At 38.8% G+C, this 25,203-nt stretch overlaps 1 protein-coding gene across 5 annotated transcripts in view; it reads left to right on the top strand.

Annotated features, from left to right (window-relative positions):
- The window catches only part of CAMSAP2 (calmodulin regulated spectrin associated protein family member 2), a 123,647-nt gene that overhangs the window by 20,255 nt on the left and 78,189 nt on the right, over nt 1–25,203 (top strand). For all 5 annotated transcript variants that reach the window (XM_055234848.2, XM_055234845.2, XM_055234847.2 and 2 more), the window contains exon 2: nt 1,439–1,698. In XM_055234848.2, the coding sequence (XP_055090823.1) occupies nt 1,439–1,698 (260 nt within the window). The remainder of the gene's footprint in view (nt 1–1,438; nt 1,699–25,203) is intronic.

Here is a 25,203-nt window from a genome sequence, read left to right as displayed (position 1 = left end):
GAGTAGCTGGGACTACAGGCACGTGCCACCACACCCGACTAATTTTTTGTATTTTTAGTAGAGATGGGGTTTCACCGTGTCAGCCAAAATGGTCTCGATCCCTTGACCTTGTGATCCTCCCGCCTCGGCTTCCCAAGGTGCTGGGATTACAGGCGTGAGCCACGGCGCCCGGCTACAAATTTTTCAGAGTACCAGTTTTGGTTAGTACTGTGGCATTATTGAGCTTATATTAAAGCTGCCTATTCAGGAAACAGCTGAGATCAGTGATGGGATGGCTGGCTTCAGAACCTCACTTTCTAGAGAGAAGGCAGGTGAGGGACTGGCTAGGTCTCAGGACAGAGCTATCAGGTTATATAATTGCAGCTCCATGTTAACCTCTAACTCAGAAGCCCCACCTGTGGGGGACATACCTCATCCTTGTCCTGCTTCGATGAGAGGCATAGAGCCCAGGTAAGAAATGGAGAGGAGGAAGAAGACATACAGGGTAGAATAGGCAAGAAAACTTGTAAAACAATGAGAAGTATTTTGTTTCTCTTGTTTGTTTTGGTAATTTTGCTGCCATCAAATACAAGTGCCTTTGCTTAAGTTGATTTGGGAGCAGACATTGGGAGAGTGGGAGTGGACATTGGAAGAGTGGGACTTGGCATTCTTAAAGGGTAGTGGCTAGCAGGAAAGAGAAACTTTGGAGGAGATTTTGATTTACTTCCCATCTCCCATTTCTAAACTACTACTTATGTTTTAGTCGAACTTGTCAGTTGGGTGCCCAGGAAGTCTTTTTCAGGTAGGATGGGGAGTGGTCAGTGGTAATGTGGCAATATCAGTGGTTTACTAGTGTAAGGGATTTTTAAGAGTAGCTCTCTCCTAAACAATTGCTATGATTCTTTTTCAGTAGTGTCAGCAAGCTAAGCATGAAGGGAGAGATGGCAGGAGTCTTGAGGCAAAGAGATAGAATAAGTTAGGCAGTCTCTATTCTGCAGCTCATTAGCTGTAAAACTGGGCAGATGATTTTGTATTCTCAGGTGGCAAGGACTAGTAGTCCCCTGAAATACCTATTGTGGTGCATTTCCATGTTGACTCTTTGCCTGTGAGGAGCGTCATTGAAATTAGTTTTTAGGAATCTTATAGTTCATTCTGTAGATTTGACTATGAATGTGGGAATATTTTCCCAGAGCCACTAGACTCAGAAAACTTTTCTCCTTGTTTTGTAGTCCCTTTTTGGAATATACTCAGAAAATATCTTCTGTAAAGGAAATTTGTATCTTTGTCTCATTCTAGATTGTATGTCAAGGTTTAATGAATCATCTTTTCAGTTAAAGGGTTATTGCTATATTTTTAGAGGGAATCTTAAATTCTATGACATAAATAATAATTATTAATTAAATTCTATGTTTCTTTTATAAAAATCTTGTAAGATAATTTTTTCCATTAATCTTTATAGAAAATGTGCCAGAGGAACTTCGAGAACCATTTTACACAGATCAATATGACCAGGAACACATCAAACCACCTGTTGTTAATTTGCTTCTATCGGCTGAACTATACTGTCGTGCTGGGAGTCTCATTCTCAAGAGTGATGCTGCAAAACCCCTTTTGGGCCATGATGCTGTAATCCAGGCTTTAGCACAGAAAGGTCTTTATGTCACTGACCAGGAAAAATTGGTAACTGAACGAGATCTCCACAAGAAACCCATACAGATGGTGAGTCTTTATACACCCAAGATTATTTTAAGTTTGAAGTGCGTACTTCTGAGTGTGAATGATATACTGTAAAACAGAGGGAAATGTTTTGAAATTGGATTGTCTTTTTGCCTAGAGTTTAAAACTCATCTTTTTCTTAACCTTGTTTCCAAATGAAGGAAGATTTTAACGATTTTGGAATGTTTGGTGCCATGTAATACCTCAGAGAAACAACTACATAATTTCCAACTAACTTAATGTAATTTTAATTGAAAACTTTTATTTTTTCCATTGTAGAGACTGGCTAGAAGAGATGGAAAATGGATGCTTGACTTTATCATTAGAAAATAGTTGAGATTAATAAGTGCTCATTTATGGCCGGGCACGGTGGCTCATGCCTGTAATCCCAGCACTTTGGGAGGCCGAGGCAGGCGGATCACCTGAGGTCGGGAGTTCAAGACCAGCCTTACCAACATGGAGAAACCCTGTCTCTACTAAAAATGCAAAATTAGCCAGGCATGGTGGTGCATGCCTGTAATCCCAGTTACTTGGGAGGCCGAGGCAGGAGAATCGCTTGAACCCGAGAGGTGGAGGTTGCAGTGAGCTGAGATTGTGCCACTGCACTCCAGCCTGGGCAATAAGAGCGAAACTCTGTCTCAAAAAAAAAAAAAAAAGCTCATTTACGTACTTGAATAACTTCTTGGTAAATTTCTGCATATCAGATATTTTTGTTTATTTAATAGCTTTGAACTCATTCTTGTAGAAAACACACACAGAAGGCCTCTAAGCTGGCCTGGGACCATCATGCAGGAACTCTCTCATAGGCAGTCTTAGGAGACATAAATCTAAATGTTTAAGTTCATTGTATGCTGGTTCAGTCCCTTGTACTGCTTTAGCTTAAGTTTCACAAAATGTGGACATCATCAAGAATGGTATTAGAAAGAAAAGTGGTTTTTCCATACTCGATTAAATCAAAGAGTAGTAGTTTTGCTTGGGAGGAAGGTAAGGTGTATATGTAGAAAAGTATATTATAAAATTTATGAAGTTATGAAATTTAGGAAGAATGAACAAAAAAATTAGTTTATAAAATCTATTACTAAATGAGGTGATGACCTGTTTTGTTTTCTGGTTTTTTTTTTCCATCTTTAAAGTCACTCTTTTAATATTTCTAAGTAATGGAAAATAATGTATTGATTAGTTAATGGAATTTAGTTATAGATTTACAATATAGTTATTAACAATAACTAGAATATTGATTATGCAGTATGAGATTGTCATCTTTCATTGATGGCTCCAAAATCACCTTATAGTTACCCTCTGACTTTGGCATACCTGCTTTGCATACATACCATATATGAACAGTTTGCCCATACCAGGGATAAGCAGAATCTACTTAGGTGTCCTTATCAGTGTCTCATATTCATCTCCCCCAGAATCATTCCCCTAGTTGGACGCTCCAGCTTGTGATTACTTCTGCTTCCATCGTTTGAAGGCCAAGTGGATAGTTAGAAAGCACATCCATGACTTTGTGAAGCAGTGTTTGTTTAGTTGCTGTTCTTTCAGATACAGATATATATGTCATAGATAACCTACTTATCCTTAGAGTGTTTATTTTAGATCCTCTAATAAGAATGAAACAAATTTAACGTGTTTTCTACATTTTTTTTCCAGTGTAGTTTGTATGCGTGAAATACTTGGACAATTAATTTTAAAATGAGGGGTTTGGTAGACTGCTGATTGTGTTACTCAGGTTTCTTTCACACTTTATTGATCCTGCTGATAGCTTTGAATGTATTTTAATAATATTTAAGGAATGTAGTTTAAATGACATAGAATCTTTTTTTTCTTAGATGGAGTCTCACTCGGTTGCCCAGGCTGGAGTGCAGTGGCGTGATCTCAGCTCACAGCAACCTCCACCTTCTGGGTTCAAGCAATTCTTGTGCCTCAGCCTCCCAAGTAGCTGAGATTACAGGCGTGCATCACCATGCCCAGCTAATTTTTGTATTTTTAGTAGAGGCTGGGTTTCACCATGTTGCCCAGGCTGGTCTTGAACTCCTGATTTCAAGTGATCCTCCCACCTCAGCCTCTCAGTACGCTGAGATTACAGGCGCATGGCATGGCCAACATAGAATCTTTATCTCTGCTTCTAACATCTATTTGTGGATTGTTAGAACTTGAGAACTTCAGGCTGGGCATGGTGGCTCATGCCTGTAATCCCAGCACTTTGGGAGGCAAAGGCTGGCAGATCACCTGAGGTCAGGAGTTCGAGACTAGCCTGGCTAAGATGGCGAAACCCCATCTCTACTGAAAATACAAAAATTAGCCAGGCATGGTAGTGTGTGCCTGTAGTCCCAGTTACTCGGGAGGCTGAGGCGGGAGAATCTCTTGAACCCAGGAGGTGGAAGTTGCAGTTAGCAGAGATTCTGCTACTGCACTCCAGACTGGGCGACAGAGTGAGACTTTGTCTCAAAAACCAACAAACCAAAGAACTTCAGAACTTCATATTTGACCTACATCATCTTAACCCTTTGCAGTGTCACATTTACCAACCTGTGTTTTAATTGTATACTTTCAACTTTTATCACAATTTGATTTAAAGTTTTCCAGTTGCTGTGGCATTTTGATTGATGATATTTAATGTAACTATTTTCCTGAAACCTGCGTGAGAAAATTTCTCAGATTACTAGTAAAAAGTTGTTCCTTAAGAAACTATGTTTTTGGCCGGGCGTGGTAGCTCACGCCTGTAATCCCAGCACTTTAGGAGGCCAAGGAGGGTGGATCATGAGGCCAGGAGTTTGAGACCAGCCTGGCCAACATGGCAAAACCCCGTCTCTACTAAAAATACAAAAATTAGCCAGGTGTGGTGGCGGGCACCTGTAACCCCAGCTACTCGGGAGGCTGAGGCAGGAGAATCGCTTGAACCTGGGAGGCGGAGGTTGCAGTGAGCTGAGATTGCACCACTGTACTCCAGTCCAGGTGACAAAAGCAAGACTACATCTCAAAAAAAAAAAACAACTATTTTTTTAAAGAGTAAAGTAAGAGTTAATGTAAATTATCAGTTTTTTTTTCCTGCTTTTTGGGAAGTATCATGAAAAATAGTGTGTTTAATTGCACTGAATATATTGCCCCCTACTTCCACTTCTAAATTATCTTAAATTTGGGATATTTTATTTCTGTATGCCAGCCTTTTTGGGGGAAAAAAAAGTGTGGTGGTAGTAAAAGTATCATCCTAATTTTTCAAGAAATAATGTTAGTACTAATTCTTTTTCATCAAAGTCTCAGTATAAAAATTCCCCGTGAAATAATATATATGAAGACAGTAATCTTTAGAAGAATTTACACCAGACTGTTCACTTTGGTTTCTTCTGTGAAATGGGATTAAATAGGATTGGAGAAATAAATGGTAACTTTCATATCTTATCTGATATATTTCTGCACTATTAACATTTTTATATGATTTTACTGCTTTAAAATTTAAAATGTAGAGAAGAAATTTAAATTCAAATAGAAATTATCATTATCTGAAATAACATGCCTTGTATGCATACTAAATATTTCTGATAGTTAAATTGTTAAAGAGAAATAAGTATCCTGCATTTAGCCTTTAAGCAGACGTAGGAAATAAGAATAAATATTGAAGACCTCTCTAAATGGTTAAATTCCAAATATGCCGTAAATGGCAATTCAAACCTTTAAGGTATCTTTTCTGTAGTTCCTTTTAGTAATCAATCTTTAAAAAGAAAAGATGTGGCTGGGCGCGGTGGCACATACCTGTAATCCCAGCACTTTGGGAGGCCAAGGCGGGTGGATCAGCTGAGGTGAGGAGTTTGAGACCAGCCTGGCCAACATAGTGAAACCCCATCTCTACTAAAAATACAGAAATTAGCTGAGCGTGATGGCAGGCGCCTGTAATCCCAGCTACATGGGAGGTTGAGGCAGGAGAATCGCTTGAAACCAGGAGGAGGAGGTTGCAGTCAGCCAAGATTGCACCATTGCACTCCAGCCTGGGCAACAGAGTGAGACTCCGTCTCAAAAAAAACAAAAAAACAAAAAAACAAAAAAACTCAACATAACTTCTCAAAACAGAAAACACTTCTCTCAATCTCCACCCCAAAATTAATAATACAATCTGCCTATCAGTCAAACTTGCCTTAGTCATACTTCTTTTTTTAAATTTTTTATGTATTTATTTTTTTGAGACTGAATTTTGCTCTTGTCGCCCAAGCTGGAGTGCAATGGCGCAATTTCAGCTCATTGCAACCTCCACCTCCTGAGTTCAAGTGACTCTCCTGCCTCAGCCTCCTGAGTAGCTGGGATTACAGGTGCACCACCACGCCCAGCTAATTTTTGTATTTTTAGTAGAGATAGGGTTTCACCATGTTGGCCAGGTTGGTCTTGAGCTCCTGACCTTGTGATCCACTCACCTTGGCCTCCCAAAGTGCTGGGATTACAGGTGTGAGCCACCACACCCAGCCATATTTTATGTTCTCTGTATCCAGCTGACCACTAACATCTCCGCTTGAATGATGTTTGAACTAAAAATCTAATGAGGAAGAAAACTGGGAAAAAAAACTGGACAGTATGAAATAAGTGTTCTAACTTTAAGCAATAGATACTGAGATCTTAGAGGTGGATGTGATCATCTCTACTAGGGAGGATCAGGGAAGGCATCATAGGGTAGAATGATAAATGGGATTTCAGTAGTTGGGAAGAGGGATGGGATGAGAGTAGTAACTGCGTTGAAGGAATTGTTTGACTCAAGATTGAACTGTGAAGGTATGTTAAGTATTACAAATTAAAATATTGACTGCATGGAGGGATAAATGTCAGATGAGGCTAAAAAATAATTTAGAGCTAGATCATGAAGAGTCTGTAAGTTAGATCGTGAGGAGGCTATAAGTCTGAGTTAAGGATTTTTAACTTTCTATGGGTTACAGAATCATGGAATAGATTTTCATACTATATGCAAAACACTTGGAAACATTGCAAACTGAACCACTATACTGTCAGCTTAGTTTAAATAATTATTGCAGTCTATTAATTCTCAGATTTTATCTATTGTTTATTTATGAGACTATCAAGTAGCTCTTTTTTTTTTTTTTTTTTTTTCTGAGACAGGATCTCACTCTGTCACCCAGGCTGGAGTGCAGTGGTGTGATCACAACTCACTGTAGCCTCAACCTGCAGGGCTCAGGTGACCCTCCCACCTCAGCCTCCTGGGTAGCTGTGTCTGCAAACATGCACCACCCCACCTGGCTAACATTTTTTTTTATTATTTTTGTAGAGACAGGGTCTCCCTATGTTGCCCAGGCTGATCTCAAACTCCTGGGCTATGCTGGGATTACAGGTGTGAGCTGAGATTACACCTGGCCTATCAGGTAGCTCTTTTCATTTAGTTTACTGTGTGCCAGGCAGTGTGCTTACACTTTAACACTCTATCTTACATAATTTAATTCTTACAACAACTCTAAGAGGAAAGGATCATCCCTGTTCTATTGACGAAGAAACTGAGGCTTTGAGAACATAACTAAGGTCACAGAGCAAGTATAGTAAGTAGTGAAGGCAGGATTCTGAACATCTCTGCTTTAACTATAAATCCTATATTCTTTTTCGGTTTTTTTCTTATTTTACTTCTCCTTTACGTGGTAACAGGATAAATCCCATGTTCTTAACCCCTAAATTGTATTTTTGTCTTTGCCTAGGGAATAGGTAGATGGGAAGTAGTGAGGTAGAAGGAAATAGAAATGGTGTGCCACCTGGAACTCTGCCTGGTGGTTTGTTTGAAGTCTTGGTAATTTGCCTAGGTTTCTTTTCAAAGTAATTTCCCCTCTCTGTTCCATTTACCCACTCTGTTCCTGTCTTAAAGGTTATGTTAATTCCATGTACCTCAGGAGTAATTATAGCAGTTAAGAAGAATGACTGCTGACAGGGGATGAAGTAGAGTTGTGACAGAGTCTAGGTGGACATGAGTTAATTGATACAGTATTTAAGAATATGCAGGCAGGGTGCGGTGGCTCACGCCTGTAATTCCAGCACTTTGGGAGGCCAAGTCGGGTGGATCACCTGAGGTCAGGAGTTCGAGACCAGCTTGGCCAACATGGTGAAACCCCATCTCTACTAAAAATACAAAAAAAAAATTAGCTGGGCGTGGTGGCACACGCCTGTAATATCAGCTACTTGGCACATGCCTGTAATACCAGCTACTTGGGAGGCTGAGGTGAGAGAATCTCTTGAACCTGGGAGGCAGAGGTTGCAGTGAGCCGAGACTGCGCCACTGCACTCCAGCCTGGGCAACAAAGTGAGACTCCATCTCAAAAAAAAAAAAAAGAATATGCTGAATAATTCTCTAGTTACCATTATTTTTGCTGGATACACAAAATGTATTGAGAACAGAGAAGCTGATCCCAGGAACTCTGTGTTGTCCCTCTTTTTTTTTTTTTTTTTTTTAACATATTGGTCTTATTTGGCAACTATGCTTAGGAATTTCCATTGTGTCACCATCTGTTGGAACTCAAGTGTAATTTACTCGTGTAGAGGCTTGTTTAAAAAAAAATCCTTTCCTTGTTTAAGAAGAGGATTATATAAATGTAGTATTGTAATAGTAGGTGAGAAGACATTAATTTCTGGTCACCCTTGTATATGAGTGGCTTGCAAATTTATAAGCCAAACCTGTCTTTGAAAAATTAATTACATTCTCATAGATGTTGTTGAACAGGGTTTTCTTCTTCATGCACAGTGCTAGAACTCAATTGTCTGTTTACTACTCATGTACCTAATTTGGATTCCATTATTTCTAGGTAACATCTATACCTCTGTTACAAATTCACGATATCTTTTGATACCTTACAACCATGTTTATCATGTTAGAGTAACTCTTTATTTGTGATCATTTATTTGGAGCTCCAAGTTTATTTTCTCATCGAAATAACTTGATGAATGGTACTTACTTTAGTAGATGATCTCTAGTAAAAGTCATCTAAAAAGATGACTCTTTTTAATAAAACTGAATTGTCAGACCATTTATTAATTTATTTAAGGAGCTTCTGCATTGTCCTTTGTATTTTCTTTTTTTTTTTTTGAGACGGAGTCTCGCTCTGTCGCCCAGGCTGGAGTGCAGTGGCGCAATCTCGGCTCACTGCAAGCTCCGCTTCCTGGGTTCACGCCATTCTGCTGCCTCAGCCTCTCCAAGTAGCTGGGACTACAGGCGCCTGCCACCACACCCGGCTAATTTTTTTTTTTTTTTTTTTGTATTTTTAGTAGAGACGGGGTTTCACTGTGGTCTCGATCTCCTGACCTCGTGATCCGCCCGCCTCGGCCTCCCAAAGTGCTGGGATTACAAGCATGAGCCACCGCGCCCGGCCTGTCCTTTGTATTTTCTACCATGATTACAAAGAGTTTCATGTTCTTCAGTGTCTCACTTTCTAGCGGTGGCTTATAGAAAACTGTCCAATGTTTTAGGAGTATAAAGGCACCAAATTCTGTACTACACTTAAACTGAGTTTTGAAGGATGCGGAGGAATTTACCATGTAGAGAAATGAAGGCTGTGTTGTACGATATTGTATATGGGAGTATAATGGGATGTTAAAAGGGAGTGTGAGAGCATGGTGTACCCTCAGGTCAAAGGAAGCAGCTTGGTTGTAGCGTTAGCACTAGCTGCCTTTTGAGGGGTGATAAGAAACGAGATCACAGAGTTAGATAGGGACAGGGCATGAATGATGTTTTATGCTATGCCAGGTGTTTACGTTATTCTGGAAGTGATGGGAACCCTAGTGTAGGGTTTTAAGCCAGAGAGGTATCATCAGATTTGTGTTTCAGAAAGTCACTGTGGTGCATTGTAGAAGAGATACCACTTAGGAGGCTGTTGAAATAGCTGGAGGCCTGAACTAAGGTGCAGGCCATGAAGATTTATTAGTAGGGTTGAGTGGGAGAGACTTTGTTGTTGTTGTTGTTGTTGTTGTTGTTTTGAGACAGAGTCTCACTCTGTCACCCTACTGGAGTGCAGTGGCACGATCTCGGCTCACTGCAACCTCCACCTCCCGAGTTCAAGTGATTCTCCTGCCTCAGCCTCCCAAGTAGCTGGGACTACAGGTGTGTGCCACCACGCCCAGCTAATTTTTTGTATTTTTAGTAGAGACGGGGTTTCACCATGTTAGCCAGGATGGTCTCGATCTCCTGACCTCGTGATCCACCCACCCTGGCCTCTCAAAGTGCAGGGGATTACAGGCATGAGCCACTGTGCCTGGCTGGAGAGACCTCGTTAAGGTAGGATTGAAATGATACCTTGATTTATCAAGAATTGGGAGATTAGGAAGAGAAACCAGAACAGCGCTGGCAAAAAATATTTTATCCCTTATGTCAACTCTAATTAATTAATTGGTAGTTAACTACTGGAAGGTGGGAAAAGCTAGCTCCTTGGTTTTCACTCTGTTCCTTTGGGAGCCTCGGGGTCTAGATGTTCCCTTCCCCATCCTGTGTTGCTCCTAGTGTTTTGAACTCTTGTATTTTTTACCTGATAGTGGTAAATGACAAAAACAAGTAAAGGAACAGCTTTATAAGTTTGAAGTCTTGAGCTGATATTGCTAAACTTGCTATTTTTGATGAGAAAGGTAAAGGCTGTTCTGTAAGACTCATACTAAGTTTCTCTTTTCTTCTTAGAAAAAGAGTGGAAAAGAGTTTTTCCCCATACACCAAGCAACGGACACCAGTGGGATGTCCTCTAATTCAGTTCCGACATTATCTACCTGGAGGTAGTATCAGATCAGTGTCAGATCCCACAGGTTGAGGGCTTAGTCCCCAAGACTACCCCACCACCACACCAGTCACAAGTCCAGGCCTCCGGTACTTCTCACTGACCAGCTTCAAGTTGGGGTTCCCATGACCCCCTCTTTGGGGTTCAGTTGATTTGCTGGAGCAACTCACAGAACTCAGGGAAAGTCTTACTTACATTTACTGGTTTATTATAAGGGATATTGCAAAGGATACAGATGAAGACACGTTTAGGGCAAGGTATGGGAGAAAGGGTGCGCCACCCTCCAGGAACCTCCCTGTGCTTAGCTGTCCAGAAGCTTCCTGAATCCTCTTCTCAGTTTTTTGAAGCTTTATAATCTTGCATCCCTTTTCCCAGGGTATAGGGTGGGACTGTCTCATGGAGGGTCTTAAGACCCACAATCAGAAAGGCAGGAGAAGATTAGATTCCTGTCTTGGGGCAAGTGAAAGGAGGGCAGGAGATTCCGTTTCCTGAGGCCTAACACACCCAAGATTATAATGAAAGACTATAACAAGGGCTTTAGAAGTTATGAACCGGGAACTGTAGACGGAAAGCAATATATATCCTAACACCACAGTGATCAAGTAGATAGATGATTCTGCCCTATCATGTCTTGGAAGGTGTGAGGTGTGGGATTAAAAAAGTGAGTGTGGAAACAGGATAGGACCGAAGGTACAGAATTGTAGGGATGACATGAGGGTTGAGGAAAATTGAGTGCACTTTACAAATATTATGAATGTAATGTATGATATAGGTGGTGCCCTATCGATGAGGAAATTGATCTATAACTGACTCCAGAAGGTGAGTTAACTTGCCCAAAGTCAAACAGGTAATAAACGATAATGTTAAGATTTAAACTTGCATCTGCTGATTCCAAAGCCCGTGCTTATTCTGTTTACACCATGAGGCCTTCCCAAACCAAAACAAAAAGTCCCCCTACTATTTCCTTTTTTTTTTTTTTTAGAGACGGAGTCTCACTCTGTCGCCCAGGCTGGAGAGCAGTGGTGCGATCTCGGCTCACTGCAAGCTCTGCCTCCCGGGTTCACGCCATTCTCTTGCCTCAGCCTGCTGAATAGCTGGGACTACAGGTGCCTACCACCACACTCAGCTAATTTTTTTTGTATTTTTAGTAGAGACAGTGTTTTCACTGTGTTAGCCAGGATGGTCTCAATCTCCTGACCTTGTTATCCACCCGCCTCGGCCTCCCAAAGTGCTGGGATTACAGGCATGAGCCATCGCACCTGGCCTACTATTTCTATAGTACTTAATAGCTTGTAAAGCATGTATACGTTATTATTTTCTGATAATAACCAGAGAAGGCAAATAGGGCAGTTATTACCATCTCTTTTTTCACAAGTAAGGAAACTTTACGGATGGGTTTATTTAGTAGATACTTACTCAGTTCTTAGTGGAAAGAGATGTAGAAAGAAAAAATGCATAGATCATGATCACATGGCTAGGCTAGTTAGTAACAGAGCAGAGATAGATCCCAATCTTCTTACTTCTAACCCAGTGCTTATTCTACAAATGCATCCTGCTGCCATCCTTTTTCCTGTCCTTGTGGATTATACCATGTATTGATTCTGGAAAGACTAGCAGAGAATATGAGCATGGAGTAGGATGTCAAACAATGAGAGGCGATAGCAAAGAAGGGGAGAGGGGAACAGGGCAGGAATCCCAAGAATAGGAATAGAAGGGAGAAAAGGGGATTGTTTTGGTCACCTGACTAAAGCATTATTTTCTCATGTAAGAGATATTTCTTGTTTAGTGACCACTGACAGGAAGATTTAGATCTACAAAAATAATTTACTTTGCAAAGTAATTTTTTATTTAAAAAATATTTAGAATTAATTTTACATTGTTTTAGAAAATAGAACTTGAAGTAACAAGTTTTCAAGAACACATGTGAAATGAAAAATACCATATTCATTATAATGTTTAATATAATGTTGATTATATTAAAAATTGTCTCGTTCTTAAGTAAAATATACATTCTCCTTTATTGATAACATATTTTATATTTTTTATATTGTACCAAGTATCATGCGTGGTACATAAGGGCTTGATAAACAAAGTGTTAATTTCTGGTCATAAAGAGATGTTTTAGACAAATTGGGGAGGTGGATAATTCCTTATTTTTCCAGAGACCATGTCTATGTCCCTCACTTTGCTTTCGGCCATTACTGATTGATCTCAGGATTAAGAAATCAGATGTAAGATGGGCTGACTAGATTGTTTTCTGGAAAACTAGAAACCCAAAGGGAAGGAGAATCACTGTACAGTGATGGAAGGTGGTTGGAACCACCCTGTCTTAAAGAAGCAGTGCCCTAGGGAGAAATTTGTGAGCTCCTGCTGCCGAAATACTGGAGCTGCTCAATTTCCATGCTTTCTGAGCTTAGTGTTTCAGCTCTTCCTTAGATTCTGTGAACTACTTTAGTGTTCCCTCAGTAAATTACAGCTAATTTAACAGGGTTAGATTCTGTTGCCTGCCATTAAAAGAACTGTAGCTAAACAATAAATAAAGAAAAAGCCACCCGTTGACCATTTTTACTCACTTGAGGACAGATTTCATTACAGAAGTATAGTTTTAGAGCTGAAAGAGATCCTAGCAATCATCTGGTCTCGAGTTTTGAAATTCTCTTAACTATGACTCACAGTTAGGAATACATTTTACTTCAAGATACACACCTGGTTTACCTAGTTACACATATATTACAGAAACAAAAGTACTTATCCTTGTAACTTTATTTTTTTTAAATTCTATTTGAAAAAAAAAATGGGTTGTGACCAACAAAATTGACTTTATGCATGGCCCATGAATGGATTATAAACCCACATTTAAAAAATACTAATGTAGGCTGGGCACGGTGACTCATGCCTATAATCCGAGCACTTTGGGAGGCTGAGATGGGTGGATCACTTGAGGCCAAGAGTTTGAGACCAGCCTGGACAACATGGCGAAACCCCATCTTTACTAAACATACAAAAACTAGCCAAATGTGGCGGCGTACCCCTGTAATCCCAGCTACTTGGGAGGCTGAGGCACGGGAATTGCTTGAACCCAGGAGGCAGAGGTTGCAGTGAGCCAAGGTCATGCCACTGCACTCCAGCCTGGGCAACAGAGGGAGACTGTGTCTCAAAAAAATAAATAAAAATAAATAAATTAATTCAAAATCCAAATGTAGTTAAATTGCTTTATCTTATAGAGAAGAGTGGTAAATGACAGTGTTGATACTAGAAACTAAATACCATACCCATGTTTTTCTTTAAAAATGTATTTTCATTTTCAAATTACCAATAGCATCTATTTGTTTGAAAAGAGCTATGGAAATAATTTGTTGTACGTACTCTTACTTCCTTGAAGTTTGTCTAATCTCTATGGTGTACTGCTGCCAGATTAATTTTCCTGAAATATCACTTTGATATCTAGCTTATTTCCTAATTCAAAACTTGTAATTATTTTATTTGACTTAAAATGCCATATATATTTTGGTTTCAGATGTATGTCCTTTTAAATTTGTCAAATTTTCAGAGCTAGCAACTTTAAGTATGAGGGAAGAAGTTGCTGCAAACTTTGTCCATAAATTAGATAATTCACTTTTGAATAGTGAAAGTTTTATATTCTTTTCTTTGTAATCTTATGTACATAAGAGACAATTCAAAGTAACAAAAGCTAAGATACTTAGGGAGTTGTCTGATATTACAGACCTGCCAGCAATAATTTTTATGAATATAGAAGATGAATGAAGCATATATTAACCATGACTTTTCATTTTTTATTTTTATTTATTTACTTATTTTGAGACAGTCTCCCTCTGTTGCCCAGGCTGGAGTGCAGTGGTGTGATCTCGGCTCACTGCAACCTCTGCCTCCCAGATTCAGGTGATTCTCTTGCCTCACCCCCTCAAGTAGCTGGGACTACAAGTGCATGCCACCATGCCCGGCTAGTTTTTTTTGTATTTTTAGTAGAGACGGGGTTTCGCCATGTTAGCCAGGCTGGTCTCGAACTCCTGACCTCCTATGATCCACCTGCCTCATCCTCCCAAAGTGCTGGGATTACAGGTGTGAGCTACCATGTCCGGCCTCATCTTTTAAAAAGATAAATAGATTTCTATGCATTCACTGCAGATTAATAAACTTAAATAGATGGTATATTATAAGGTAAGTTAGCGTTAGTGTCTGGGACCTGGCCTATTCTGGAGTAATAATGTTCTCCTAGTTTAAATATCTAAAAAACTAACAGTAGACACACACATATAAATAATTGGAGTGGCTTGGTGCAGTGGCTCAGGCCTGTAATCTCAGTACTTTGGGACACCGAGGTGGGCGGATTGCTGGAGCTCAGGAAGTCAAGGCTACAGTGAGCCATGATCGTGCCACACTGCACTTCAGCCTGGGTAACAGAGCAAGACTCTGTCTCAAAAAATAAAATAAAATAAATTATTGGAACACAAGGTTGAGATGTTTTAGTAGGTTTGGTATTAAAACTACATATTTTTCTGATTTGCACAATACAGTGTAGTGCTATAGAACAGTGGACAGTCACGGCAGTTGTCTGTGGCCATCCATACCCCAGTGTGCGTTGAGCAGATTGATACCCCAACACTGCCATGATATGGAACCATTTTTGCAATTTGTTAGGTTATAGCAGTGAAGCAGATTGTTTTTAATTAATGTCAGTGATGTGATTTAGTGAAATAAAATAGGTGGTCATTAAAACAAAAACTTTAGTACTGTTATTTGGTTGCTTGCTTGTTTTCCGGTAACTGCATAAATGAGCTTCTGTAATAGAAAAAAAAAATCTTTACAATGCTCAGATTCCTTCTCAGCCTGTACTGTTACATGTTTGAAAAGAGTGTTAGAATGAGCTGTGTTACAAAGTGCACTATGTTACAAGCTGTCCCAAGGGCCCGTCTTTTCAGGAAGTTCTTTTGCTATACTTGGAGGATTGTGAGAATACTGACTACTGTTTTCCTGAAGCTAAAACTGTTAGTTTGTGGTTAGCGAACAAGTAAATAAATATTAAAAAGGTAACTAGAGAGTGGGGAAAGCTATGAAGAAAGTAAAAGCAGGATAATACAAGTGAGTGGCTTGTATTTAAATTAGAGTGGCTAGGAGCAGTCTTATACAGGAGATTATATTTGAGCAGAGATTTGAAAGATGAGGAGCCATTTAGGCAAAGATCAGAGGCTAGCGCATTGCTGACAGAGGGAATAAATACGAAGACCCTGAGTTAGTATATAATTCACAAAATAAATAAACTTCATGGCTGGATGATAAAGGTCCTACTAAGAATTTCCTGGAGGGAACATCTTCAGGAATTTGAAAGTGTAGAGTCACATTTATTTACCGTATAATATGTGTGATAGGGAGTACTTGACTCATTCAATAAGTACTTGTTGGTTTCAGGATGTAGTAATGAGAAGACAGACCAAGCCCCTGCTTTTATGGAGCTACTATTTTAGTAGTAAAGATGACCAGTAAACAATTAGACAAATCGTAACAATTTCAGGAAATGGTGAATGCTGTGAAAAAAATAAATTAGTAAGGAGCTACAAGGAGTGGAACATGCTCTTTTCATAGGAGGCTGTCAGGGAAGGCCTGTCGACTGAGTTGATATTTGAACTGAGACCTAAATACCTGAAGGAACTGGCAGATGGTCTGGAAAAAGAACATTCCAGGCAAAAGAAATAGTAAGCTTACTGGCTCTGATGTAAGAGAAGGCCACTGATTTTGGTAGTGAGCAAGATTGATATGGAGAGTGATAAGAGATCTGGTTAGAGAAAAAGATTGTAGCCAAAGCAAGTAAAGCTCTATAAGCCAGATTTTATTGTGAATATGCAGGGATGTCACTGGAGGATTTTAAGGAGGACAATGACTTGATCTGGTTTACTTTTTTTCAGAATCATTAAATGCCATAATAATAATTTTGGTAAAATAGAAAAGCTTCCTTGTTCATGAATATCTGGGTTTTTTTGTTGTTTGTTTTTTGTTTTTTGAGATGGAGTCTCACTCTGTTTCCCAGGCTGGAGTGCAGTGGCGCAATCTCAGCTCACTGCAACCTCTGCCTTCCAGGTTCAAGCAGTTTTCCTGCCTCAGTCTCCCAAGTAGCTGGGACTATAGGCACATGCCACTACGCCTGGCCAATTTTTGGATTTTTAGTAGAGGTTAGGTTTCACCATGTTGACCCAGGCTGGTCTCGAACTCCTGACCTCAGGTGATCCACCCCCCCGTTGGCCTTCCAAAGTGCTGGGATTATAAGCATAAGCCACCTTGCCTGGCCAGAATGTTTGTATTTTAATGTAGTAACATTATAGTAAAACAAAATAATTTGGGAAAAGACTTGATGACAAGTATATAACTTTAGTAAGTACAGAGTGCTATGCCAATATAAAATCACTGTTTCATCAAGGCAAAAGCTTTCAAGGATCTTTAAAAAAAAAAAAGAAAAGAAAAGAAAAATCATGTTTCTTGCAAGGTGAAGTGGGGAGTCAACACGAGTAATAATAATTCAGATAAGAACTTTCAAAAGCTTCTTTTTTATACCAAAACATTTTGCCAATCTTACTATTTTTTAAAAAAATTGTTTTTGATGTTGAAAATGCATAGCTTTAGATGTTGTAATCATAGTATTTGGTCAGGGAGCTTGGAAACATTTTAATTGTTCTTCCACCCAGCCTTCAGGTTGCTTTGTGGAGAAATACTTGAGAGAACTAGGCACAGAAAAGGCAAAGTAAGACAAAGAAAATGTTTTAGCATTAGCTCAGGTTAGGTTCCAACCCCTGATGCAGAAATCTGGTAGGTGAAACTGGACCAAGTAAAAGAGCTGTTTTTGTCCTGGGCCAGATTGGCCTAGAACCAACTGTAGTCATAAATGTCCTTTATTTTCCTACAACAACCAAACATGGAACTCATTCTTCCAAAAATAGGGTCAATGGTCATCCTGCCCGTTTCAGAGGGAGAAGAACTTGAGGGTAAGAGAAAGAGAGAAACCTGGGCAGGCTTGGCACAGGAAGGGCAGAAATAGAGAGTTGACCGGGTATGGTGTTGGGTGCCTGTAATCCCAGTACTTGGGAGACTGAGGCAGGAGAACCACTTGAACCTGGGAGATGGAGGTTGCAGTGAGCCGAGATTGTGCCACTGCACTCCAGCCTGGGCAACAGAGTGAGACTCCGTCTTAAAAAAACAAAACAACAACAACAAAAAACCCAGACATCCATGAAAAAGTAAGCTTTTCTATTTTACCAAAATTATTATTATGGCATTTAATGATTCTGAAAAAGAGTAAACCATTGGTGGAAGACTTGGGAGAAGAGTGAGAAAAAGGAGGAAGGAGAGGCAATGAGAAAGGAAGGAAAAGAAGGAGCTGGAATGGGGAGGAGACAGTTTCCAGACAGGTGCTTGCCTCAAGGCCCCTTATGTGGAAAATCTTCAAAGGAGAGGGAGGGACAAAACACCTCAAGTTTTCTCAGAGCTCCTCTTAATACCTTATTTAATAATCATAAGGAAGAGAGAATGAGAGAAGGATGACCAACCTTTCTCCTGAGGGAGTAGGTCCTGGGCTCATCAACACTGCAGCCATATGGGAAGAGGCAAAGAAAAGGCCATGACTCAGTGCTGACCTTTGACTCCTTTGAATATACTAACCTTACAAAATGTGGGGCTCAGTCTGTGTTTTGGAGTCATTTCTTCTCTTTCCTAGGTATGGAATAAAGGGATGGACCCCTTTATTCCTCATAGTGCTTAGAAGAGAGAAGTTATTTCATTCCCCTTGAGCCAACTTTGTAATGGAAAGGATTTAGACTTTTTCATTTTTTGTCTGTATAGTAAAGTTGCTTCAGAAAAACACAATGAGAAGAAGCATGGTAGAACATCTTGTGAATAACCTCAAAGAATATTGCATGTATCTCTAATTGCCTTTTTTTCCTCCCTGATAAATGAGGAGAGATAAATCGTATTGAACAAAGTACTAAAAAGTGCCAAACAACACTTTTATCTCTTTAAGTTTTTCTTTTTCTAACTTCTAGGAGTCATTTTTAGGAAAGATGGATGCCTGTAGATTTCAGCTTATTTTTATATAATGGAGCCAAAGTGAAATTCTTCAAGTTCTTAGTAGGAAACAAGGTATACTTTACAGTTGTGACACCCAGCCAAGGCTAACATATATTCTCTATATATGCTATATGTGCATATATTCTATAATATAATCTATATTAAAAAGTGTGATTTTGGAAATAAACAATTAGCCGGGCATGGTGGCAAGTGCCTGTAGTCCCAGCTACTCGGGAAGCTGAGGTGAGAGGATGGCTTGTGCCTGGGAGGTAAAGGCCGCAATGAGCTGTGATTATGCCACTGCACCCAGCCCAGGTTACAGAGCGAGACCCCGACTCCAGAAAAAAATTTGTGAGGCCAGGCACAGTGGCTCACACTTATAATCCCAGCACTTTGGGAGGCTAAGGCCAGAGGATCAGTGGAGCTTGGGAGTTCGAGACCAGCCTGGGCAACATAGTGAGAACTTGTTAAAGTGTGCTTTTTACAGGATCAAAAAACAATTTTATATAGAATCTTTTTATACAGAATCAACTCCACAAAGAGGGGGCCATAATTGTCATCGTATTCCCAGTGCCTGGTCTAGAGAAGATGTTGAATCATTGAACAAATAAGAGGTATTAGTGAATATTTTAATTAAGAATTAAATATATTTTTTAAGAAAAGAAAGTCATTCAGAATTATTACCAAGAGAGTGGTGGAGGTTCTTTGTTTTGTTCCTCCCCCTTGATATTTGAATAGAGTAAGCAGTAATTATTGAAATACTTATTTATTGAGTTTTGAGAATTAAGTGTTTTGGGGGAGGCTCCTGAATGCCTGGAGTTTATACGAGAATCTAACCAAGTGATTAGATGGTTTGTTTTCTACTTTATCATTTTAATATAACAAGTACCTTTATGTTTTCAAATACTCATGGGGAAAAGAGTGTGGACTTTGGTTTCAGTTAACCAACGATCATTTGACTTTCCTCTTTACCTTTGCTTTTTGTGTCTAGCTGTGTTGTTTAAAATTTAACAAATAATTAATCATGTTTAATATATAATACCTGCATTTTTACCAGTTTTTTTTTCATGAAGTGAAGCATGATTGAGATATAAATACTGTAGATCTATTTAATACCAATGATATATTTTAGAAACGAAATCCGGCTACAGTAGATTTAGGTTGTTCCTCATTTTTTTCATTATATATTAATAGTTGGATTGTATTGATCTAGAAATCTTTTAATTATATGTCAATTCGGAATTTTATCGGGTTGGGTCCAAGCCATTTTTTTGCAAGAGCAGATAAAATCCAAAGAATAGCTATGACCTACGGCTCTTGGCGTGGGGCCTGGCACAAGACAATGAATGAGGCCAATCAGATTCTTTGCCTCAGAAACCTGAACAAATCATGGAAGGAATTTGCTTGTTAGCAAATTGGGAAATTAAGCAGAGTCATGAGGTAGAGTTAGAGCTGGAGGAGCTGTGAGAAACCATGGAGTTAACGCTGGGGAGGGTGCCTGGAAAAGCTTCATAACCATTTTTAGATATTAATGGATATAGGTCTATACCATGATTTTTGAAGGCTGCACAATATTCTGTGGTATGAAAAGTACCGCAATTTATTTGCCCCAATCCCTTGTTGATGAATGTTTAGGACCTCCCCACACCAAAGGGTTTTTAATCACAACAATGACACCATCAGAGTTCAATTTTTAAAAGATAGAAAAGACTATGTAACTTAGACTAAGCAAACTAGGTATATATTGTAGTGACTTTTACTGACATAAGAAAAAGAGGAGAGAAAGGAATTGGAGTCGGGGAAATGGCCATAGTAGAGTGCAGAGATAATACATTCAGTTTGGGACAGGTTTAAGATGCCTTCAGGACACCCAGAAAAAGAACCAGGGAGGTATGGGCTTGAGATAGAGATGTGGGAATCAGCTGAGAGTAGTGGTTATTTGAAGTCATGGAAATTGTGATGCCCAGGGAGGGCATGTTTTAAAGTGAAAAGAGAAGGTCAGGGATAGAACTGTTAGAAGACAAATATTTAACTAATGTGCAGAAAATACTGTGGAGGATAGTCAAATGTGTAGGATATAGAATTGAACAACTCTGGGTAACATCTGAATCTTCTTGTTCTATGAAATGCCTATTTTTTTCTGATTTTTTTTCCATTTTGCTGGTTGATCATGTTTTTGGTCTTACATCTCAGATTGGGAAAATATTTTAACAATGTGTTTAGTAACTATAGAATATCAGGATATGTTAAGAGTGATCTTATAGATTTTTCATAATTTTGAAATAAAAATGAAAAATTCTTTAAACTTTTTTAAATAATGAGGCAGACAGGTTCAGAAATTATTTGGCTATTTTGACATTTTATCATTTGTAATAAATACTATGCATAGGTACCATGTGTCTATAGTAAGCCTTTTCTTCTTATTAATAGAGTTTATGCCATACCATTAGTTTCCTTGTCACTAAAAGAATATAAGAATATTATTCAAGAAAGCCTGAAAACGCAAGGAAACTAGTTTTTTGTCTTTATTTTGTTAAATAGCATTATTTATTGAATTGTTAATGTTTAGAATTTAGATTTAAATAAAGTCAGTGATTTATTATGAATTAGTGTTTTAAAGGATCCATATATGACATGGTCTACCAAAATTACAGAGGTCGATGTTTTATGTGGGCAGTACTTGTCAACTCTTTGAAAAGCTAGTGCTGGTAAGGTGTTGTCAGCTGATAGAGTTAAAAAAACTTAACAGGCTTTTGTAACCCCTTAGCAGTAAAGATTGACAATTTTATTGTAGGTGGGAGCATTTAGTGAGAATTACAACACCCTGTCATTTTTGCTTAATTTGGGGGCAAGGAAAACACCTGCTTTGTGGTTGACTAGCATCCCTTCTAGCATACTTGTTCATATATTCAAACTTATTTCAAGTAAGTATAAGTTCTGGTACCCACCAGATCTACAATTCCTGATAGCTACACTTTTTGTGCTCTGGCTATATCTATTTGTAGAGGCAGTGAGGTGTGGGTTAGGTAATGTTTGGTCTCTTAGTTCCACCTGTAAGGCATGCTAATGTGGTAGTTGCTTGCCAGCAGCATTGGTCTGAAAATGGGTGACTTCTAGATATTTGGTAGGTTGGAGGAAAGGTGTTACTGCTTCTTACTGTGCTGTTTGAGTATCTGCTGTAGATATCTGTGTTCAAATCTTGTGAAACCCCCTGCTGTTTCTCAGCTGTAAGTTGTCTTTGTAGTTTATAAAAACCTGGGATGGCTACTTAGTGAGGTGGATATCATGACTTTTTCTTTTCTCTTTCTTATACATAGTGCTTGGGAAATGAAGCCTGACTGAGTGGTAGAGGTAAATTGGGGACCAGTTACGATTGTGTCAAAACCTTGTGGTTCAGTTTTGTTTTCTTCTAGTAAAACTAGCGCCATGAGGCACATTTTTTTATACACATCCAGCTGAAAGAAATGTGCTGACAAACTTTTTTTCAGGGAATTTTTTGAGTGTTAATTGGAGCTTTTACTGATGGTTATTTTTATATGATAAAGTATATTTCAGTGAATTTAATGTAACTTGTTTTAGATTTTTAGATTTGAAGCACAGTTTTTGGCTCAGGACCAAATATGCCTGGAAAACTTTCAAATCTGGAAAGCTATAAAACACAAACATACTTTGAAGTACAGCATATGTGACCGTTTAAAATATACTAGGAATGTCTTTATTGGTTAGCAAATGAAAGAACATAGCTATGAGTTTTATATTGTTGGCATAGGGTAGCAGCAATTATGTTGAGTGGTGGTGGACAGGCCTGAGCTGCCTTATATAAATTATCATAAAAATAAGTCTGCCCAGGTCACTATGGTTAGGACATTTGAAAAACACATATGTTCTTTACTTAAATCTTGATTTATTGAATATAATCGTCTAGTGGGTTTTTTCATAAAGCCTATGTTGTATACTGTTTTTTTGTTGTTTGTTTGTTTTTGTTTTTTTGAGACAGGGTCTCACTCTGTCACTCAGCTTGAAGTGCAATGGCATCATCTCGGCTCACTGTATCCTCAACCTCCTGGGCTCAGGTGATCCTCCTACCTCAGCCTCCCAAGTAGCTGGGATTACAGGCATGCTCACTATACCTGGCTAATTTTTTTGTATTTTTTGTAGAGACAGGGTTTTGCCATGTTGCCCTGGCTGGTTTTGAACTCTTGGGCTCAAGTGATCCTCCTGCCTCGGCCTCCCAAATTAATAGGATTACAGGTGTGAACCACTGCCTGTACTCTTGTGATTACATCATGTATACTCTTGATAGTTACTGTTTTTTTCTTGCTTACATGTCTTTGATGGCTCATTAGCAACTCCATTATTATTGAACCAGGCACATGAAGAAATTTCCTAATTTATTTCCCTTAAGTATTAATTGATATAACATTTTGGGGGAAAAAACATAAAAATAAATGATTACAGTGAAGTTTGAAGATTATCTTCAGATTTTATTCATTATTGTAATAAAATGATTCTGTAGGCTAATCTGATAGCCATACAGTGACTGTATAATGCCTTAAGTAATAAAAACGCTAAAAATCTTCAGAGCATTGTGAAATTTTTAGAGCAGTTTGATATACACCTCATTTGATGCCGTGTGTGGTAAGAAATGAAGTATTATCCCACATTTAACAGATGAAGATGAGGCTGAGTGAAGTCCATTGATGTCCTAAGGTCAGAACTTTCTTTTTAAAAAATCAACATTACTAAGGCATAATTTACATAAAATGTACCCGTTTAAAGTAATTTGAACAGTTTTGACAAAGGTATGCACTCTTGTAAATACCACTCCAGTTGAGATATAGAACATAATCACCCCCCAAAATTCCCTTGTGCCTTTTTGCAGTCAGCCCGCAGCCCCACCCCACTTCAGGCATCCATTAATCTCAGTTCTGTCATTGTAGATTAATTTTTGCCTGTTCTAGAATTTCGTATAGATGAAAGCAAACTGCATGAACTCTTTTTTTACTAGATTCTTTTGCTCATATTTTTGAGATTCATCTATGTTGCTATGTGTAGTTTATTCCTTTTTATTGCTGAATATTCCATTCTGTGAATACCACAATTTGCTTATTCATTTACCTGCTGATGGACTTTGATGCTGTTTCCAGTTTTGGTGTGTTAGAAATAAAGCAGCTGTGATTTGTATTTAGACATGTATTTTCATTTCTCTCTCTCTCTCTTTTTTTTTTTTTTTTTGAGACAGGGTCTCACTCTGTCATCCAGGCTAGAGCACAGTGGCAGTGGCTTGATCATGGGCTCAACCTCCTGGGCTCAGGTGATTCTCCTGCCTCTGCCTCCCAAGTAGCGTGCACTACCACGCCAAGCTAATTTTTTGTAGACATAGGGATTCACTATGTTGCCCAACCTGGTCTGGAACTCTTGGAATCAAACGATTTGCCTGCCTCGGCCTCCCAAAGTACTGGATTACAGGCCTCAGCTACTGCACCTGACCTTATTTTCATTTTTCTTGGTGGGCCATATGTATGTTTGACTATTAAGCTATCAAGCAATTTTCCAAAGTAGTTGTGCTTTCTATTTCACCACCAACAATGTATGAGGGTTCCAGTTGCTCCACTTCTTTGCCAATACTTTTGGTATTATCAGTCTTAATTGTAGACATTCTAGTGTGAATTAGATTCTCCTTGTGGTTTTATTTTACATTTCCCTGAGGACTAATAGAATTTAATGTTTTTTGTATGCTTACTGGTCATTCATACATCTTTTATGAAATGTCTGTTCAAATCTTTTTCTCAATGTCTTATTGGGGTTTTTATTTTCTTATTACTGTAGGAGTTCTTTATACTGAATACAAGTCCTTTGACAAATACATGCATTGCAGATACTTTCTCCTAGTCTGTGGTTCACATTTTCTTTTCTTTTCTTTTTTCGAGACAAGGCCTTGCTCTGTTGTCCAGGCTGGAGTGCAGTGGCATGATCATGGCTCACTGCAGCCTCGACTTCCTAGACTCAATCAATCCTCCCTCTTCAGCCTCCTAAGTAGCTGGGACTATAGGCGATTGCCACCAAACCTGGCTAATTAAAAAAAAATTTTTTTTTTTGTAGAAACAGGGCCTCACTGTGTTGCCCAGATAGTTTTGAACTCCTGGGCTCAAGTAGTCCTCCTACCTTGGCCTCCCAAAGTGCCTGGATTACAGGTATGACCACCATGCCCAGCCTGCGTTTCATTTTCTTTGTGGTGTCTTTCAAGGAATTTTAAATTTTGATGAAGACCAGTTTACAGTTTTTTTCTTTTATAGTTAGTGCTTTTATGTCCTAAGAAATCTTTCCTTGCCTATATTATGGTTGTAAAGATTTTTTTCCCTATGTTTTCTCCTCGAAGTTTACAGTTTTAGCTTTTTCATTTAGAACTATGATTCATTTTGGATCAGTTTTTTTGTATAGTGTGGTCGAGGTTCATTTTACCCTTTTTTTTTTTTAACAAGATTATCTAGTTGTTCCAGTAGTATTTATTGAAGACTGTTGTCTCCCCATTGACTGACGTTGACACCTGTGTCTCTTCCATTGATTTAGATGTCTATTAGGCCGTGTCACACAGTCTTGACTAATGTAGCTTCACAGTAAGTCTTGAAACTTGTTAGTGTAAGCCATCCAGCTTTGTTGTTTTTTATCAAAATTGTTTTAGTTATTCTAGGTTCTTTGCATTTCC

This window comes from Symphalangus syndactylus, chromosome 19 (genome assembly GCF_028878055.3).
Source record: "Symphalangus syndactylus isolate Jambi chromosome 19, NHGRI_mSymSyn1-v2.1_pri, whole genome shotgun sequence".
Classification (NCBI taxonomy): Eukaryota; Metazoa; Chordata; class Mammalia; order Primates; family Hylobatidae; genus Symphalangus; species Symphalangus syndactylus.
The sequence above is the reverse complement of the archived record's forward strand: the minus strand, read 5'-3'. Positions and strand labels throughout refer to the sequence as shown.